Here is a 16,472-nt window from a genome sequence, read left to right as displayed (position 1 = left end):
CCCCGCGTGCGCTCAGAGCCTCGGTGCGTCCTGGGCCTCGCACGTGCCCTCTGCCCCCTCCCCGGACGGAGGAGGCTCCGCTCTGAGAAGTCTGGAAAGGCCCCGCATATTCTGAGCTCTGCGGGCATTACCTCCGGTGTAACTAGCGTCCACCACACATTCACTCCCTCTCGGCAAACTCCGCACACTGCTCCCCGTCCCCGAGTTTCATTTCTTCTGTGACATTTTGTGACCTTTGGCGTCCCTTCTTGAATCCAGGGCTGTAGGAGCGGGGCCTCGGGCTCTCCCCTCACGGTCTTGTGTCTCATTTCCATCCCGCTAAAGCCAGTGCGGGGGCAGCTCCAGTGACCGTACACGACCCCAGCAGGCCAGGCACTCCCGCCGCACGCCGCCCCCTCGAGAGGTTTGTGACTCGCTCCCCCAGCGAGAGCCTCTCCGACCAACGCCCCCCACCCGCTGGGCCGTGCCCGGGGCCCACCTCACTGAAGTCCGTGCTTCTGCTGCACACACACACACACAACCACATGCACATGCGTGTGTGCACACGTGCACACGTCCGTGCACGACACACACAGTCACACACACACACACACTCCAATGCACTTTGTCTGCATGACGGGGCTGAGGTTCTACTAGTCCTGGAACGCGGAGCTCAGCATCTCAGAGGCGCAGGTAAGGACAGCACCTCTGTGACAGTCCCCACCCCCGCTGGCAGCCGGTTTCCATCCGCAGAGACCACCCGTCTGCTCCCTGCAAAGTGCTTCCTCCAACCTTCCTGCCTCCAGAACGTCTCTGTACTCGGGTCGTGTGCACCCAGTTAGCTGAGCCCGTGGGGACGCCGCCCCAGCCTGAGTCACCGGCCGTATGGGCACGCCCCCCCTTCACCGCCGGTCAGCCTCTGTCACACGGGCCAGCCCTGGAGGCCATGGACGGGGCCACCCGGCTCAGCCTGCTCACCCAGAGCCCAAGCAGCCCTGCCCCAGGAGACCCTACACATGGGGCCAAGTCAGGGACGGCTTCGGGACTGGAGGCTGAGGGGTCAGATGCGGACAAGCGTCAAGTCAGCGTGAAGGACAAAAGGTCCAGAGCTGCACTGCCCATCGAGAGACACACAATGCCCTGCGCTTTCCAGAACCTGACAGAGCCGGCCACGGCCACAGTCCTATGGACCACGTCTCAGGGAGACACCCGCACCTTCCTGCAAACCGGCCACGCCTCCGTCCCCGTGTTCACCCAAGGAGACAAGAACATGCTGTTCTCTGTTGTTTCTCTCCCCACCGATCTCTAGCAATTGAAGGAGTGATGCGTGTGTCCAGAACGGGACAGGACAGAGCGCACACGTCTCACACGTGCCGGCTGGGCGCTGGAGAGAGGCCGCCTTGGGAATGCAGCTCCAGCGCCCCACGCCCCGTGTCTCCCCTGAGCAGAGGCCAGCACGCCTTCCACGGCTTCAGCACTGACCTCAAGGGTAAGGAGCGACGGATGGAGAAACCTCTGTCATTCCCACCTGGGATGGGGACCCCCAGGCCCGACGTCCCCACGATGCCCACCCCACACTGCCTGTCCTGTGTCCGACCACTGGCACCTTCTGCGTCTTCCCCCGCTCACACTATCCCAAACCAACGTGACCGTCTCGGCTTCTGGCATCTTTAACCCGGTCACGTCAGAAAACCAATTCTCAGGACGCCTGAATGAGCACTAAACACAGAAAACACTTAATCTCCGGCTAACAGCCATTGGCTCGCTGCCGCTGCACGAGCCAAGGGCCACGGAGCAGCCCGGCCGGTGCCCCCGCAGGAGTGGCCCGACTCCGTCCTGTCTCCAGGCACCACCGCGGCCCCCAGCCTGGGAAGGGCTGACGAGGGACAACGCGCCCGGCAGACGCGCTGGACAAGAGGCTTCGCTCCGGGGCGGGCTCTTCCAGTGTGGATCGCCTGGGAGAGTTTTTAAAGCTAAAATCACAAGAATTTACTGTAGTCTAGGGGGCAGAGAAAACTGTCGCTCTGGATTTGGGGGGGGCTGTTCACGATCAGCAGCCAAGAGGAGCCGGGCGAGGATGTTAGGGACTCACACAGCGTCCCCTGGTTCCTCAGCTTTGCCGCCGGCCCTGTGTCCTGTGGGGTGAGGAACGCCAGGCCCCAGGCGAAGATCCGACGGGCCGGCATCCACGCCGGGGCCTCGCTGGGACAGGGGCCCCGCAGCCGGGACAAGCAGCGGGCTTGTGAAGCTGGGGTGCGCGGGGAGGGCCGCCAGAGAGAGCGGCGAGACGGGGGGCAGGGCGGGGCCTGGGCCGCCAGCCTTCTGGAACGCGTCTGCGCGCAACAGTTACACAGAGACGCCACAGGCCGGAGAGGGAGACTCCCCGTGTCATCAGGGAAAGAGGGAGGCGGGGTCCGAGGGGTCACTGAGGCGGTCACTTATGAGAACAAGGGAGGTGCCCACCTGCGGTCACCACCGAGCGGGCTTGACCAGGGGTGACCGGGCCCTGCTGTGCACTGGCCTTCCGTGGCCCGGACACACAGGAGGAGCCTGGCTCCTGGTGACGTCCCAGAGACCCAGAAGCTGGGTCGGGGTGACTCGAGCTGTTGATAAAGACAGACACCCTACGCGAGTGATCTCTAGGACTCCACGCACTGGAGGGACAGAGCTGGTGACATACGTTCCAGGACCTCGGGCGGCGGCCAGAGTGGGTGGGTCGGAGTGTGGGGTCGCGAACCTGAAGAATCGCGTAAGAAATCACGCTGCAAAGTGCGTGTGTCTGTGTGTGCACGTGGGCACTCACGGGGGGCGGGGGCATTTTTGCAGGGGTGTGTAGTTGTGTGAGGGCGTGCGCATGCACGTTTGTAGGCCTACAAGCGCCTCTCGTGCACCCGGCTTTGCTCCCAGTGGAGAGAGGACATTGAAACGATGGCGAGCGCCAGCTTTCGTGCGGGGCTCCGTTTGCAGACCCGATGCTCAGGGGTCATTCGGGCTGCGTCCCGGGACAAGGGACAGGTGTGGAGGAGAGGGTCAAGGGGGGCAGGGAAGGACCCCACTTCATGACAGAGGGACACGCACATGGCCATCTGTTGGGGTGAGGAGGCCCACAGTCTAAACACAGCACGAGCAGCCTTGTCCCAGGGGCCTCTGGCTGCCTGTTTTAACCCCTCCTCCTCTCCTGCGTGACCTCAGGACTAAAGGCACGTGCAACCCCCATGGGCAGCAGCCGAACCGTTTCTCTGACATCCCGTTGCTGTGATCCCTCCACTCCCACGGAAGGGGCTCAGCTCCAATGTTCTCAAAAGCTTCCGTGTGGTCCTCAAGGGCTGCCCAGACATACCTCGTGGGCTGTCACCAGCTTTCCCGCCGGCTCTGGGCAACGTCTGTCCCACCACGGGAGGTCGGGGACAGCAACCTGCCGAGACATGCCGAGCAGGCAGAAGGCACTTTCCTCATCTCCGGTGCTGTCGCCACGTCTACACATGGTTACGCACAGTACCGAGCCCGCAGACGTACCTAACGTGGCCCAATCTTTAACCACTGCTTTAACCACTGCCCCTGCGGCGACGGTGTACCACCACGGGATTCTCCACGTGAGGCCACGGCTGCATTCTGAGCCTAAGAGCTCACGGAAAGTGTCATGTTTGGTCTTTCCAGCGGTGGGACAGCGGGGCCCCTCCGCCTTCCAAGACGTTCGGGGGAGGTTGGAGTTTTCGGGCAGCTCTGAGGAAGGTGGGGACCACCATGGCCAAAGCAGTTGATGTGTGTTTCAAGGGCATTTCGTGTCACTGAAAAGTGTTCATTACGTAACGCCGGAGGGGGCGCCTGGGTGGCACCGCCACTTAAGTGTCCATCCTTGGTTTCGGCTTAGGTCAAGGTCTCAAGGTTGGGCTCTGTGCTCAGCGGGGAGCCTGCTTCTCCCTCTCCCTCTGTCCCTCCCACGTGGGCTCTCTCTCTCTCGAATAAACCGATCTTAAAAACAAAGAGAAAAAAGGTCATGCTACATTGGGTGAAGTGGATGCAGAACGGCTTGTAGAGTCTGTTTAGGCAGAAGATGTAACCGAGAGCAATATTCTGTTTTCCCGGGGAGCCTCGCCAAAGGCGCGGGGGTCAGAGGTCAGACTAGGTCCCAGACAAGAGGCTGCAAATCCCGCGCTCAGCCCCTGTGATGGGCGCCAGCACCGAGCGAGGACGGTAAGACTCACATCTCCGGTTGGGCGGTAACGAGATTTTTTCTTTATGTTTATTGTCCGAGAGACCCCCGCCCCCACAAAGGTAAAGGCAGCCCTACTCTGAGGCCGATCGCCGCCCCGGCTGGGCCCTGGGCCCTCTGAAATCCTGATGCTTCTCTCTGGGACTGGAGATGCCTGCAAATCAGACGTGAGCGGAGGCTGCGGCTCCCGCACATCAGACCGGCCGGCTCTGGGAGAAGTCCGCAAGGTCCCTGCGGAAAAGCGTGCCGTATTACTGTTTTTAAGATATTTATTCAAGAGAGCACGCGTGCACAAGCGGGGGAGGGGCAGAGCTTGAGGGAGAAGCAGGATCCCTGCTCAGCAGGGACCCCCCCCCCACCGCCACCCTGCAACATCATGACCTGAGCCAAAAGCAAACGCTTAACCCACTGAGCCACCCACGTGCCCCGCCACCCCCACCCCCCGCCGTATTATCTTGATCCGCTGTGACGGGCCACTGTCCGCCATGTCCCTAAGTAGATGCTCAACTTGTCTTCGGGAAAATACATGGGCTCTGGTCCGGAAGGAAGGACGAGAGGGGGGAGGATGTCAGGGCTACTGCAGAATGGGGGGGGGCTTTTCTCCTGGTCGTAAAGGGTCATTTCCAGGGCAAAAGGAGGCAGTACCGTCAGCAGTGGAGAAGCCACAGTGGGGACAAGGGAACAGGACAGAGGCTCGCAGCCACAAAGCTGGTTCCACTGGGCCCACGCCATGTGGGGCCTCCTGCCACCCCCCACAACAGTCCGACGCGCGGGGGGCTGGTGGGGTCACACAGCCCCTTGGGGGAGGTGGGCAGTGAGCCAACCCATGAGGTCTCTGCACCGTCGCAGATCAGCGGGGTCAGCCCAGTCAGTGAGTCACCACGCCCACCGGCTGTGTCCCCAAGGAGGGTAACGGAGGACCTCGGTGCCACTCGCCACTTCTACCCGGCACTGCGTCCTGGGGAGCCAGAGCCCCCCACTCCAGGCGACACGCCGGGTCTGTCCTTCCTGCGCTGTTTCTCGCGGTGACTCTGGGCACGAGCCTGGAGCCCCTTGGAGCATCCGTGGCAGCGGGCCAAGCCCCTAGGATCCCCTCCCGCGGGATCCTCTGTGGTTCTCGTAAATTCCCCAAAGGACAGTCTATGCTGACTTGGGCACAAGAGACCCTCCTTGGCAAGGCAGGGGGTTCAGGGACCAACACCTCCGCAGACTGCGTCCCACAGACCCAGGGCACAGACTGTCCCCACCATCCCCGAATCCTGGGAAACACCATGGAAGTCAAGAAGTGAACTGTATTCTCTGCAGTGTCCCCGCTTCACTCCTGTCCCCACGGTCCGGCCCGACTCCTGCTTGAACCGCTGAGGGCAGGACCGGATGAGCAGGTGCCTGGCACGGGAGAGGGATTCAGTGGCGCTTACAGCGTCCGCACGGCACGGGGATGCTTGGGAAACACACCAAAGTCTAATCCGTTAACTTCTCTTCAACACGTCTCGTTATAGCCAAGAAAATGATCTTTTACATTCAACTTTCCATTCTGAGATAACCGTAGGTCCCCATGCAGCTGGAGTAATCCCACGTGCCCTCTGCCCAGCGGCGACACCTTGCAGAGCTCTAAGTCCGGGATGCTGACGCGACACGGCGCAGGTACAGAGCACCCCACTCCCGCGGGGTCCCTCCCGCCGCCCGCCTCCTTGAGGCCGCACCCCTGTCATTCCACCTGTGCCGGCCACCACTATCTCTTCCTCGTCTCTGTAGTTTCGTGATTTCCTGAATGTTCTATAAATGGGGTGACGGTGTGTGTGACCTTTGGGGGGCGGCTCTGCCCACGGAGCCGTTGTCTGGACATCCATCCGGGCTGCTGCGTGTATCAGGAACGCGTTCCCTTTTGTCACTGAGGTCGTGGGGTGTTTAACCATTCACCAGCTGAAGGACATGGGGGCTGCCTCTGGCTTGGTTCTGCAGAGCTGCTGTGCACCCCCGTCAACAGCTTGTGTGTGCACGGCACTTCCCGCCTCTCCGGGAGGGACGCCCGGCGGGTGATCACCAGGTCACGGGGCAACTGCATGTTTACTCTTTCAAGACACTATCAGATCTGCGGACCCCGGGGGACTCAGTCAGTTGAGCGTCTGCCTTCGGCTCAGGTCGTGATCTTGGGGTCCTGGGATAGAGCCCCTCGTCGGGCTCCCGGCTCAGTGGAGAGCCTGCTTCTCCCTCTGCCTCTGCTGCTCCCCCCTGCTTCTGTGCTCCCTCCCTCTCTCTGATAAATAAATAAAATCTTTTAAAAAAGAAACTGCCAAATCATTTTCCAGAATGGCCCACTTTCCTGTCCCCAAAGCGAGGCCGTTTCTCCGTGTTTCCGTGAGTTCCTGGGGCTGTCACTTTGATTTTAGCCATTCCGACAGGCGTGAAACACAAGCCCAGGAGAGCTCTGATCTGCGTCTCCGTGAGGGCTGAGATGTTGAACCTGCAGAGAAGTAAATCCTCGTGGGGGAAACACGTGCTGTTCTCTTTCGCCCACTCTCAAACCTGGGGGCTGTTGGGTTTTTTCACTGTTTTCACTGTCGACTTTCGAGAGAGCTTTGTGTATCCCGAATACGACTCTTCTGCCCCCCGAGCCGCCTGCAAAGGTTCTCCCTGGTCTCTGACCTAACGTTGTAGCCCCCTCCCAGCGCTTTCCAAAGGGCAGATACTTCTTTGGTTCAGTTGGATTTGTTGCTGTCCCTCTTGCCAACCTGCTTTGGTATCAGGCCTAGAAACTGTGTGCCTGACTCTGGGTCCCACAGCTCTCCTGTGGGATTTTTCTAGAAGTCTTACAGTTTTGCTTTTTAAACCACAATCCAACTTCTGTGTAAGTGTGAGGCTGCGGTTGAGGTTGGTGTCTTTGCCTCTGGATACCCGGGCCTCTAGCGCTCCTCGGGGACAAGGCTGTCCCCTCCTCCTGGGAACTGGCTCTGCACCATTCCCGACAGTCAGCTGACCACGCTGGTGTGGGCCTCCGCCTGGGTCTTCTGGGGCCCCACTGACCGCTGTCTGTCCCTCTGGCAATGTCACGCAGCCTTCACTGTGGTCACTGTAACAATGACTCTTAAAACCAGACAGGCTGAATCTTCTCCTGTTATCTGCATTCTCTAAAGTGTTTAGCTCCTGCAGGTTCTTTCATTTCCATATAAATGCGACAGTGATCTTGTCGGGACCCAGGACATCTTGCTGGGACTCTGACAGGGGGAGCATTAAATGTGTATTTCGAGGAAGTTGGGGGAAACTGGAGGGGGAGATGAACCATGAGAGACTGTGGATTCTGAGAAACAATCTGAGGGTTTTGGAGGGGCAGGGAGTGGGGGGTTGGGAGAGCCTGGTGGTGGGTATTACAGAGGGCACGTACTGCATGGAGCACTGGGTGTGGTGCATGAACAATGAATTCTGGAACTGAAAAGAAATTTTAAAAAATTTTTTTAAATATGTATTTCGATTTAGGAAGAACTAGCGGTGTCTCCCCATCCATGAACATGGTGCATCCCTATCTTGGGTCTCCGAATATCCTCCAGTGGAGCTCCGTCCTTCTGAGGACGCAAGTTCTGTTTGGGAAGATGGCACCAAAGTACTTCTTTTTGGTTTTGCATGATTGTAAATGGTACTATATTTTTAATTCCAGCGTTCACGTGTTGCTGTTAGTCTACAAAAATACAGTCGCTTTTTATGTATTAATCTTGTACCCTATGACCTTGACTAACTCCCATACTAGTTCTAAGCCATTTTTATCGATATCTTAGGATTTTCCCTATAGACAATCAAGTCATCAGCAAACAGAGTTTAATTTTTTCTTCCTTTCTGAACTGTATGCCTTTTGTTTGTTTGCGGGGGGGTTGAAGATTTTTATTTATTTACAAAAGAGAGAGTGTGTGACTGAGAGAGAACACGAGAAGGGGGAGGGGGAGAGGGAGAAGCAGGCTCCCCACTGATCACGGAGCCCGATATGGAACTCAATCCCAGGACCCCAGGATCATGACCTGAGCCGAAGGCAGACGCTTCACTGACTGAGCCACCCAGGCGCCCTGTTTTTTGTGTTTAAAAACAACCTTTATTGAACATGGCGCTGAGTCTTTTTTTGCAGAAAAAGATATTAAATGCACATAAGCATCTACGAAGTAAAGCAACTCCTGTTTTCTTGGATCGGTAAAATCGCACAATGCCTCCGAGTTGGGATTTTGATCTTTGTCAAAACCAGCAAGTTCAGTGGGAGGCTGAGTAGGAGGGCAGCCTGCCAAGTTTTGTGCTTCTGTCTCAGGCGGGACAAGTCTGCAGACACAGCTCCTCAAGGTGCCCCTGCCTCTCTCCGCGTCACTCCAGAAATACCCTGCGGGCTGGGGTTCAAGTTGTACTGTCAAGTTCTTCGTGTCCCAGCTTCACGGAGAAGAAAATAGCTACATTTGTACAAAAGAGTTCTATGTACAGGTATTTGTGATTTGAGGGCTTCTCTTTTCCTTGTTAGTTGGCTTTTTTCTGTTTTATATCAATAATTCAGGCAAACAGCCACGTTGGGAGGGGGTGCATTTTGGAGGCTCAGGGCTGGGGGCAGAAGAGGCAGCGCTAGGGGCGGCACGGAACTCATCAGGGGTGGGGCAAGGACTGGGGGCTTTGGCGTGGCCAGAGCCCTCTGAGGTAAGGTGGCAGTGGAGGTGACAGTAGGGCCCCTGGGTGTAGGAGGCCCAAGGGCTTGCTGGCAGGGCCCAGGGTCAGGTGCTGGATGGAGGCCCCTCAGGGTGAGATCATGGGACAGAGCTCACACCCACCTGCCGGGGCCTGCTGGGGCTTGGGTGGAGGCAGAGAGGTGGCAGGTGCGGGGCTCTGCCGGTGTGCTCACGGGGGTCAAGCTCGAGCACTCTCGTAGGTGCCCATGGTCATCGGGTCAGAGTTGAACACTCAGTGTAGACTTGGTACGCTGCACCTTGGGTCCCTCCCAGGCCGGGCCAGTTCTGCAGAAGGAACCCTGCTGTCTCTCCGTTGTTGTGCCCCAGGAGACACTGGCACAGTAGCTGCCACTGGAGTCCCCGGGACGCCACTTGGAAGCGAGGGTCCCTCTTTCATGTTCTTGCCTTATTGTACTATCACGAGTGTCCAAAACTACGTTGAATAACAGCGGTGAGAAAAGACATCCTTGCCTTTTTTCAGATCTTAGGGAAAAGCGTACAGTCTTTCAGCAGTAAGGGTAATTTCTGTAGACATTCTTAATTAGCTTGAGAAAGTTCCTCTCTATTCCTCTTCCTTGGAGAGCCGTGATCAAGAATGGCTGTTAGATTCTCTCAAATACTTCTGTCACATCAGCTGATATGATCATGATTCTTTTCTTCTGCATGATTTCTTTTCTTCTGTTAAAGTGGTGGATTATATTGATCAGTTTTGGAATATTAAACCGGCCTTGCATCCCTGGAATAAATTCCACTTGGTCGTGGTGATTAATTCTTTTTACATATTGCTGGATTGTATGTGCTAATACTTTGTTAGAAACTTTTGCATCTGTATTTCTAAGGGATGTTGGTCTGTCGCTTTCCTGTTTCGTGCTGTCTGTCTGGTTTTTGTTTAACTTCATAAAATGAGTTAGGAAGAGCCTCCTTCTTGTGATTTTCTCCTGGAGACTGCATAGAACTAGTGTTCACCCTTCTTTAAAAGCCTGGAAGAATTCTTCAATGTAAACATCTGGGTCTGGGAATTTGGGTGGGGAGATATTTTAATACTGGTTTAATTGAATCAGTATTAAAATTAAGAAATCAGTATTAACTATTAATAAATTAATAGTTACAGAGCTATTCAAAGTATATATTTCATAATGGAGTAGTTTGCTTGTTTGTATTTTTCAAAGAAGTGGTCCATTTCATACAAGTTGTGAAACTGCGTGGAATGGTTTGAAGTGTTCCTTATTATCCTTCTCATGTCCACAGGGTCTGTAGTGATGTCCCCACTTCTGTCCTGGACTCTGCTGTGTCTTCTCTCCTTGGGTCTTTATCAGTCTCGCTATAGGTTTTGAGATCTTTTTTAAAGGACCAGCTTGGTTCTGTTGACCTTCTCTATTGTTTAACTCCAGTTTCACTGATTTCATCTCTTTGTCGTCTCTTTCCTTCTGCTTGTTTCCGGGTTTATTTTGCTCTTCTTGCTGAGGGTGGAGCCCAGACTATTAAGATTTTCCCTCTCTTCTAATGTAAGGATTTAGTGCTGAAAAGTTCCCTTCTTGACCCTGCTTTGATGTGTTGTATTTCCACTTTCATTCAGTCCAGTGTCTCTCTTATTTCCCTTGAAACTTCTGTGACCCATGTGTTCTTCGGCGGTGTGTTGGTTTATTCCAATTGTCTGGAGAGTCTCCCATTGGCTTTCCGTCACTGATGCTGCATTTGATTGTGCCGTGGCACAAGAACACACTCTGTCCTAATTTTAGCTCTGATTTGTTCTAATTCGTTGAGGTGTGTTTAATGGCTCATGATGTCATCTCCTTTGGGGTATGTCCCATGAACATTTGAGAAGCATGTGTTCTGTGCTGTTGGTTGGGGGAAGCGGTCTGTGAATGCTGACTGGGTCCTCTTGGTTGGTAGTAGAGTTGAGTTCTATATCCTCCCTTGTTTTATGTCTTGCCTCAAACTGGCTGAGATCTTTCACGGAGGGCCACAGCTGCTGCCAGTCCTCTCTGTGTGGCTATACCCCTGGAGCCCAGAAAGTTCCCTCCCTCATCCTGGCAGAGCTTACCCTTCCAGATGCCACAGCACGTGTTCTTGGGAGCCCTAGGATACCGGGCTCTCTAACCCTGCCCCCTCATTGTCACTTCCCTCCGTGACCCAGTTTTCCATGCCATCTGTTTCCTGCTGTGGCCTCGTGATAAGATCCATATCTCAGAGGGATACTGCAATTACCCTGGACTCCTACAGCGGAAATTCCCACCAAAAATGAACTCAGAGAGTGAAATAGTTAGCTTTGGGCTCCAATAAAGCACATAAGAGACTTACATTTCTACTCAGAATGCCAAAAGCTGCACAGAACATTCCTCCCACGCTGGCAACGGTGAAAGTCAGATGATGAGTCACAAAGGAACAAAGTAACTGAATTCCGAAAAGGAATGAGACCCTTCAAGGAGAGAGAGAGAGAGAAAGGGCAGGAACCGTTTCATCTTTGATGGGACACCGAAAAAAGATGTGACCACCACACAGATGGACAAGAAAAATTCAGGTAAATTTTGAGACGTCCTAACAGGCTGATCCTATCACCGTTGGTAAGAGATGGCAGTCCTGAACAGAGAGACCTCTGGGTGACACAGGAGTGCATGGAGTGACCAGTAGCTCCTCAGGCCCCACAGGCTTCCCAGACTCTCACAGGCAAAAGCCTTTAGCAGAGGGAAAGGCGTCAAACAGTCACACCCCCAGGGCGTAGGCAGACCGCGGGGGTTCTCAGGGGACGTGAGAGCCTCCAGAGGAACCTTCCCTCCATGGGTCCATCCTATAGGGACAGCTAAAAGCTGAAGGGTCCGGGAGCCCTGAGAAAGACTGTCCCCTCCAGTACCGCACCCCACTATAACTGGGAGGTCCCTGCAGCCGGGAGATGAGACCTCTTTATGGAGAAGAGTGATGCCCCCCACCAAAGAGGGGGCTTCTGTTAAAGGTAAAAGGGAGTATGGACAATGGCCAGGTGCCCCGCAACCTCTTTCTCAGATGGAAAAGGGGGAGGGATACATTTCTAAGAATATACTCTTCAATGAGGAAGTTTTTATGACGACTCTTCCAGTAAAGAACCAGCTGATGAGAACTCTTTATACCCAACGTTATATGCAGAAAACGTGCTTCCCGGTGCCTTCCTAACCCCGACCCCCGGCCCTGTCCCTCCGTCTCCAGCGTACTGAGGCAGAGACTGAAGGGAGCAGTCCGAAGATGGGGTACGAGCGCGCACTGAAACCTGCTCGGCCAAGGCGAGTCATTTCCGGGAGACAGTAGAGCAGGGAGTCGGTCGCCTGGCCCATGGGCTTCTCAGAGAACTGGCGTTTAGTGCCAAGTTCACCCAAGTGCAAAGCCGTTCAAGCAGAAGCACACCTCGACAGGGTGGGCGTGTCCATGAAGACCCTCGGGGCTTCCGAGCGGGGATGGTGGCTTCTCTTCTCCACCAGACTCAGGCCGTCCCGGGAGGGAGCCCTGCCTCTGCCGGTAATACTCGCGCCCGTGGAAATGCGGAGTTACGTCCCCGGGAAAGGAGGAAATGAAAGCCACACGGGAAGATCACGGAGTTCGGGAGCGAGACGGTGTTCTCCGTTCTCCGGAAATGCATGGACGCGGGTCCTTTGCATACGGGAGACCAGATGTGCCGTCGGGACAGCCCCTCGGCAGCGGGGCCAAGCAGGAGTCTTACTGGGGAGACACTGGTGTGGCAGGAAGGAGCAAGCACAGGGGGCTTCAAAGCCCCTCCAGAGCTCTGGGGCCCTTCTTCCAACGTATCCGAGTCCTCAGGAACTGAGAAGGCTGCCATGTGCGTTTCCTCCCCAGCAAAGGGTCCAGACATTGCAAACAGGCACGCAGGTGTGCACACGTGCACGCCCACACATGCGCAGGTGCACACCCATGCACACACATGTCCATGCGGTGCACGCCCAGGCCCACGTGTGTGCACGCCCATCGGCACACGCACTTGTACGCACACGCTCATGCCTCCTGCCCTTCCTTCCCGGGGCTCTGTCTTCTCCGCGGCCGGCCTGGTGAGAAGGTGCCTCCCACCCCTACTCCGGAGGACCCGCTCCGCACGGCCCGCAGCCAGCCCCCCACAAAGGAAGGGTCACCCCCACCAGACCCGGGGTTCTCCCAGCCAGTGGTGCCTCCCAGTGCACACAGGAAAAACTGAAAGCTTCTCTAATCCCTTCCAGGAGAAACTGAAAACCCCGGGGCGGGGCGGGGGGCAGAGGAGCAAGGGCAGGCCGGATCCTGCTTTCACTGCGCAGTGAGAAGCTAGAACACACGGAAGGAAGAACAGGAAATTCTCAGACTGGAAACTTTTTCGTGGTTAAAAAGAAATGGAAATTGATGCATCACTGACACTTTAATGGGGATTAGTCCTCCGATCACGTCTGCCTGCTGCTGACAAGAAAGGGCTTCTCAGGAGACAGATCCATCATCCTGCCGCCTCGGGAAGGGCCTGGAAATGCGCTTCTTCACATGCCCTTGAAATGACCTCCTCGGGACACTGCTGGCTCTCAGTGGGAAGGGACCTGGGGAGCGGGGATGGGGCGGGGAGAGGGGCTCCCTGGTGCAGCCACGGGACAGTGATAACTGGGTCCAAGTTCAGGGTCGTCCTTTGCTGACCTCCTGGGCTTCAGCTCTAGGGCTTGAAAGAGGAGGAAGAATCACCTGCGGCCATCCTTGAGGGGTCAAGGGTGATCACCGATGGCCCATGATTTAATCAACAGGGACCTTGCACTGACGCTTCTGTAAAAAACCCTCGCTGAAGTTCAGAGACCTTCCAGGTTGCTGACTGCAGGCCCCCGCCAGGCGGGTGGCGCACCCCGACACTGGGGACGCCCTGCTGGCTGGAGGGCAGTCCGTGGGACCAAGCCCTGGCCAGTACCGGCCTTGAACTCAACTGTGGGACGTGCCCCGGCATCCAGCCTGGAGAGTGATTTGCTGTGGCCTCAGAAGTAAAGATGAGCGTGTCCAGCAGACGCTGATTTCCAAGCAGAGGCAGAAAGCTGACCGGCGGGTGCTGGGGCGCGGGGAGGGGGACCAGAGCGACTGCTGAGCGGGTGCCGGTTCCCTTTCGGGGTGACGGAAACAGTCTGGAGTTAGTAGGAAGGGACGTACAACAAGACGAACCTACCAAAAATTACTGAACTTAGACACGTTACAACAGTGAATTTTATGTTATGTAAATTTTATCTCGGAAAACATAACATCAATATAGAAATTATTAATGATATTTTACATTCCTTTCTCCACACGAAGTTTTCAAAACCCAGTTGTGTATTTGACGTTCCCCACACACTCACACGCCGGCCCAACGCTGTATGTTCGAACGGCGCTCCAGGGCAGTCTTTGAGAGATGATTTATATAAATACACATTTTTAATATGTCCCTGCTTTCAAGTCTCCGTCTAGTTGAGCAGCAAACACAGAGACTCATGACACAGCTTTTATCATTGCAGGAGGCAGAAGGGATCCATGCCACGTCCACCCCGTCTCCAGCTGTGGCCTCAGTGCCCATCACCCTGCCTAACACCAGCAGAGAAGAGAGCGTCCGCGTGGCCCAGAGACTGCAGACCGCCATCATGTCTAGTCCCAAAACAGGAGAACAGGGCATCCACTAGGCCCGGAGAACACAGACCCCCATTATGTCTAGTCCCAAAACAGGAGGAGAACAGGGCATCCTCTGGGCCCGGGGGAAATGGACCCCCGTCACTGGTCCTAAGTCCACAGGAGAACAGAACATGCTCTGAGCCCGGGGCAAACACACCCCTGTCACCAGTCCTAAGTTTGCAGGAGAGCAGGGCATCCTGTGAGCCTGGGGCAAACGGACTCCCATCACTGGTCCTAAGTCTGCAGGAGAACAGAGCATCCGCTGAGCCCGGGGCAAATGGACTCCCGTCACTGGTCCTAAGTCTGCAGGAGAACAGAGCATCCGCTGAGCCCGGGGCAAACGGACTCCCGTCACTGGTCCTAAGTCTTCAGGAGAACAGGGCATCCTGTGAGCCCGGGGCAAATGGAACCCCGTCACTGGTCCTAAGTCTGCAGGAGAACAGAGCATCCGCTGAGCCCGGGGCAAATGGACTCCCATCACTGGTCCTAAGTCTGCAGGAGAACAGAGCATCCGCTGAGCCCGGGGCAAACGGACTCCCGTCACTGGTCCTAAGTCTGCAGGAGAACAGGGCATCCTGTGAGCCCGGGGCAAACGGACTCCCGTCACTGGTCCTAAGTCTGCAGGAGAACAGGGCATCCTGTGAGCCTGGGGCAAATGGACCCCCGTCACTGGTCCTAAGTCTGCAGAACAGAGCATCCTGTGAGCCCGGGGCAAACGGACTCCCATCACTGGTCCTGAGTCTGCAGGAGAACAGAGCATCCGCTGAGCCCGGGGCAAACAGACCCTCATCATTAGTCCTAAGTCTGCAGAACAGAGCACCCACTGAGCCCGGGGCAGACGGACCCCCATCACTGGTGCTAAGTCTGTAAGAAGACAGAGCATCGGCCGGTCCAGCACGCACAGACGCTCACAGGCCTTCCCCCACCTCCTCACAGGGACTTTCTCCCCGTGTCGTCCTCTCACTGTCTGGATTAAAAGTTTTTCTCTCCATCTGTCTACTCTTTGAGAGTCATACCCTTGTCCTCTCCCTAGTTTCCCAGTGGGACCACGTATATTTTTAACTGTCTGCTTAGATTCAACACGTGTGACATCACGAGCTCACCGTCCTGCAGCCCGTGAACAGCTCGGGGCCTTTGCCCGGGCCCTACAGTCCACGCGCCCCTACACACCCACTCCTCTCTGCACCGCAGCTTGCCTGCTCTGGCTTCACCGTTTCTGTCTTGCCGAGCCCCCTCTGCTTTTGCTTGTTCGAAAATGTCTGTATTTCATTCACGATCACTGAGCCACGTCTACCAACCCTCGGTTTGCACCTCGATCACCGCACCACATCCCCACCGTCCTCACGGCCCCGGAGATGCCAGCTGCTAGCCCACAGCTGAGTCAACATTCAGCTTTGCTCTCTGTGTGCTTTTAGGATCTTATTTTTGTCTCCCAATTGGTAAGTGGAAGCAGGGGGCACGCGGAGCTTCAGGCAGAGATCAGGCAAGAGAAGAAATGGGAGACGAACGTAAGGATAAGACGGACTCACATTCCCCATCTGAAGAGGAGCCGGCGCAGAAAAGATGGAGACAGAAGTAGGTACGGGCAAAGACTGGGGGGGAGTAGGGTGCCCCTGCCTCCACCTGCCAGGCTCTTCTCTGTAGCTCATCGAGTTACTTCGGGCTGGGAGGAAGTGGTCCAGAGAACAGCAGACCCCATAAAAAGATACACATATTTATGTTTTGTTGTTTTTTTAAGCAGGCACAACGTGGGGCTTGAACTCACAACCCTGAGCTGAGGTCAGGAGTTGGACGCTTAACCGACTGAGCCACCTAGGGGGCCCAGACACGTATTTATTAAATAAGCGTCTTCCTGCTCTGCCATCCTTGTGCAGTGCCTCATGGGCCAAGATAGCTGCTAGAGCGCCAGCCATAGCACCGCATGCCGTGAAGGAAGAGAGAACACATTTCCCCTCATGTTTGGAAAACGTGCC

General features: G+C 55.8%; 1 protein-coding gene across 1 annotated transcript; it reads left to right on the top strand.

Annotated features, from left to right (window-relative positions):
* Positions 1 to 11,287: 11,287 nt before the first annotated feature.
* On the top strand, positions 11,288 to 16,217 carry LOC123393195 (collagen alpha-1(III) chain-like). Its single transcript, XM_045084433.1, has 2 exons — positions 11,288 to 11,401; positions 14,349 to 16,217. The coding sequence occupies exon 2, from the start codon at positions 14,365 to 14,367 to the stop codon at positions 15,367 to 15,369; it is 1,005 nt and encodes a 334-aa protein (XP_044940368.1). The 5' UTR covers positions 11,288 to 11,401; positions 14,349 to 14,364; the 3' UTR covers positions 15,370 to 16,217.
* Positions 16,218 to 16,472: the final 255 nt, after the last annotated feature.

The sequence above is a fragment of the Mustela putorius genome, unplaced genomic scaffold (assembly GCF_011764305.1).
Source record: "Mustela putorius furo isolate JIRA1106 unplaced genomic scaffold, ASM1176430v1.1 tig00000765_pilon_pilon_pilon, whole genome shotgun sequence".
In the NCBI taxonomy this organism is placed as follows: Eukaryota; Metazoa; Chordata; class Mammalia; order Carnivora; family Mustelidae; genus Mustela; species Mustela putorius.
This window is presented reverse-complemented; position numbering and strand designations above follow the sequence as displayed.

Bases quoted from the DNA above. Each gene is read 5' to 3' on its own strand.
- LOC123393195 (XM_045084433.1), top strand. From the start codon at position 14,365: ATGCCACGTCCACCCCGTCTCCAGCTGTGGCCTCAGTGCCCATCACCC.